At 33.1% G+C, this 4,121-nt stretch overlaps 1 protein-coding gene across 1 annotated transcript in view; it reads right to left on the bottom strand.

Moving 5' to 3' along the window:
- The window catches only part of LOC111397788 (polygalacturonase-like), a 25,488-nt gene extending 23,391 nt beyond the window's left edge, over positions 1-2,097 (bottom strand). The window contains exons 1-4 of the mRNA XM_023024768.1: positions 1,577-2,097; positions 857-1,146; positions 486-714; positions 4-103 (exon numbers count right to left, since the gene is read on the bottom strand). Coding sequence (XP_022880536.1) covers positions 4-103; positions 486-714; positions 857-1,146; positions 1,577-2,020 — 1,063 coding nt within the window. The 5' untranslated portion in view covers positions 2,021-2,097. The remainder of the gene's footprint in view (positions 1-3; positions 104-485; positions 715-856; positions 1,147-1,576) is intronic.
- Positions 2,098-4,121: the final 2,024 nt, after the last annotated feature.

The following is a 4,121-nucleotide window of genomic DNA, read 5'->3' as shown; positions in this document are numbered from 1 at the left end:
TGCATGGATATCGTTTGCTGCAATCAAATTTCATTCCAATTTCGGTTGCTGAAGTCCCATGTATGTCTTGATATGTTATATCACTAATCTTTACACCAGAAACCTGAAAAAATAAAACAAAACCCTTTTTCAGAATTAATTGGCAGTTCAATCTTCTAAATTTTCTCGACTTTTTGGCAAACTGATAAGATATTATATACATAAGCGGGGATAGGGATAGGGGTTTGAATTTTTTTCTGATAGAAATAAGAGTAACAATAAAATTTATAATGCGACAATTAATCTTTACACCAGAAACCTGAAAAAATAAAACAAAACCCTTTTTCAGAATTAATTGGCAGTCAATCTTCTAAATTTTCTCGACTTTTTGGCAAACTGATAAGATATTATATACATAAGCGGGGATAGGGATAGGGGTTTGAATTTTTTTCTGATAGAAATAAGAGTAACAATAAAATTTATAATGCGACAAAAGCGATTACTACCTGATTAGGACAATTGTTGTTGTCGGGACAATAATTTTGGTTTATAATTATTGGGTTTTCAACGTTAACCATTGCAATATGCTGGAAAAGAACATATTTAACAAATCCCTTGCTTGGCCTGGCCCATGTCTTCACCCTCACCCCATTTTGAGTTCCTGTAAATGTAGCTGATTTAACTGTTATATTTTGCACTCCAGGTTCTTGCAATTCCCATCCCAGACTCCCAATGCTGCAAAAGGCGTACAAATTAATCAACTTAGGCATAAAGTACTTAATTTATAGCACATATTTAGGTAGGAAATAAATTTTTGAGATGACATAAATGTATCCATTGTGGACTATATATAAGTACAAAGTAATAAAACTAGTACCTTATTCCATGGCCGGGGCCACAGGCGACGTTCTCGATCCACAGGTTGGAGGTTCCAGGGCCTATAGAGACACAATCATCGCCGGTGCCAATTTTTGAGTTCATAATCTTGACTCGTGTTGATTTCTCCACGTGAATTCCATCAGTGTTTGGGCTGTTTCCTGGCGCTGAAACCTTTATTCCCACCAGATTAGCGTTTTGACTTCCATAAACCAGAATGTGGAACTTCTGGCTATTTATTGAAGACAATCCACTGATCCTAATGTTTTTGGAATTGTAGAAAGCCAGTGTCTGCAATGAAGATACAATCAGAAAGTACAATAGAATTTACATACAAATTCACTATAAAATATAAATCAATAGGCATGCATACGATCATGTCATTTACTTTTTTGGTAACCCTTTTTTTATATGGCTGAATATACTAGCTAGTAGAATGAACTACATATTATCTATTTTAACATGCAAAGCTAATTTAGTGCTTTTTTTAAAGCTCCTCCCTTTTCCATTGATGTAATTCTGGAGGTAAGGCTGTCTCGCCCCTCCCACTTATACATCTTTTATATATGGGTTGGGAAGTCCAAACTCAACATTGGGTCGAGGTAGAAGCCAAAAAATCATGCTAGGTATGGATGGTGTTTCAACTAAAATAAAAATTCAATCCGAAATAGTGTACTATTTCAATGATAGTTAAAAGTCGACTTTCGTCTTGTTAACATACCGTTGATCCTTTAGGACAACTCCTACCGGAATTCTTGCAAGCCCACAAATTAGCCCCTTGGCCATCTAGGGTTCCACCAATGACGGAAACTCCGGTCACTCTTTTGAACTTGATCCAGGTACCTGAGTTCCCAATCGTGTTATAATTAGATGGAGCTACAAGAGTGCCATCAATGCGTAGCGTTATAGCCCGACTTCTGCATTTTTGGCCGGAAAAACTTGTGGCACCAAGCAAGAATCTTCCTGATGGCACATGAATCGTGGCTGGCTGTGCAGAGGAACAGGCTGAGGTCCATGCTCTCAAAAATGCTTTTGTGGAATCAGTTTTTCCATCTGGTTTTGCTCCCAAAGTTTGAACATTGTAATTAACATTGACTGCAAATGATGAGTAGTGGAAAAAGGTGAAGAGAAAATGAAAAGCAAGAAAATTCACTAAGAAAGCCATTGTGTGCCTGTGAGAGACACACAGACAAACAGTAGTAGAGAGAGAGAGGAGATATATGGGATGAGGAGTTGAAGCATTGTCAAAGAACTATTTATAGGCTTAATTTAGTGACTTTACATTCAGATTTTAGTTAATGATCTTTGGTCATGTTTACTGTTTACTTACGACAAAAAAAAAAAAAAAAAAGGAAAAAAGAAGAGAGAGAGAGAGAGAGAGAGAGAGAGAGAGAGAGAAGAAAAAACCTGTTTGGAGTAGTAGGAACTTCAAGCTATGTATGAAATATTTTGTACACGACCTATAATTTCATTTTTTGAGTACAATGGGAAGTAAAAAGGAACGAGTGAATAGTGTTGGACACTTCTAAATTTTTGGTTCAACCAAACTCGACATGGGTTGTGTTGTGATCATTAATAGGGGTCCATCCCTGTTGACATTTAAGTATGAATCATCAATTAACTCAACAATAATCGTTCTGAAAGATTATCGTTATTTTATTTTGGGATCTCGAAATCGTTATATTTAATACAATTGGTGATTTGTTTTGTATTCAACTATGTATGATAATGACATCAAGATCATGTACTATAGTCAATTATTATCTTAGAGCAGAAATAATTGAACATAACTCAAAATACAATTAAAAATGCGTCCAATTAACTTGTCTAAAATTCTAAAAATACCATTAATGGCATGTTCAATGTTATTTTTTTTTATAAGAGATTTAGTGAAAAGTGATATTTTTGAATAATGTGTGATTAAAAAAATATGAAAGTTATGCGTTCGCATGCAAAAATCATTTTATTGAAAGACCGCGTTCTTGAAAAATGAGTTTTAAATAATATGTACCAAACATCGCCTAAGATTCAAGCCCCACTAATATAATCCATCGCAAAAGCAAGCCTATTTTTCAATATTTTTGTTATTGAGGAAAAATTCGATTGTTGTTTAGAACAATATTTCATGACCTCTTTTCCCCCTCATTTTGAGCAAATCATCATTTAGGAAGAACATAAAATCACTAAGTTGATCCTTTTGCTATTTGCGACAATTTTTCGTTTATATGTAATTAATAGAAACACTATTTTCTTGTCACCAAACTCCAGGAAAAAACGATTTGTCAAGAATGTCAAGAATCGGGATACTTTTAAGGGATAACTATAAGTTTCTGTTTGAGTCAAGGCAATGAGGCAACATCAAAAGGTTGAATTTTTTGATGCTACCAAGGTTCTTGGCAAGCAGAATTCATTGAGACTTGAAGAAAGGATTAATCTAGAATTTAATCAAAAGTCTTAAACTAAAGTATCGTCATTAACTATTTATGAAATTTCTACTGATATTGTAAATTTGATGAAAAAAGGGATTTCATATGCATATGAAGGACATTGAATATTCAAGAAAAAATAATTGTGCATATTTGCTGTTTGCAACAAATTTCCATACATCACAATTTTAATAACTGAAACTCTTTCATATTGTATTGTCTAATTAGTTTAAGGTAAAAATGGAGTCAATTTTCAAGATGTTCTTCCCTGGTCTTAAGTTACTTCTATCGAAATTCAGTTGGTCAATTTTCATATTTTATTTGAGAATAAAATTGAACAATTATCCATTTGTATAATAATGTCTAAATAATAAAGAATTCCATTTCTTATCAATATTTGTCTAAGAATTTTAAAACCTAGCAAGAATATTATATATCATATTTGATAAAATCTTTTTCCTTGAGATTATACCTTTAATCATTTCATATCAATGAAAATTGATCAATTTTAAACCATAAATTGTATCACCATGCGTACTCTTACTAGTCATGAGTCTAATTATTGTCTCTGTGTGAAGTCCATACGTAGATGATCTTATATATGGGAGTTGTCATTAAGTTTTGTATCATAGAGAGGTTACAAAATTAGGGTGTGCAATTTTTCTTGTAAACTTACTTTCATCATATTGAATTATTGTGGTGGTCAACAAGAACATAGTCTCACACTGAGGTGAACCTTTATAAATTTTATATGTTCTTTTATATCTATTTCCTTAATGCAGTTTTATTGCTCTTTGTAATATATGCCTCTGTTTGACCTCCATTCTCTTACTCTCTCTT

The sequence above is a fragment of the Olea europaea genome, chromosome 7 (assembly GCF_002742605.1).
Source record: "Olea europaea var. sylvestris chromosome 7, O_europaea_v1, whole genome shotgun sequence".
Lineage (NCBI taxonomy): Eukaryota > Viridiplantae > Streptophyta > Magnoliopsida > Lamiales > Oleaceae > Olea > Olea europaea.
Note: the sequence above shows the minus strand (reverse complement) of the source record. Positions and strands in the feature narration are given on the sequence as shown.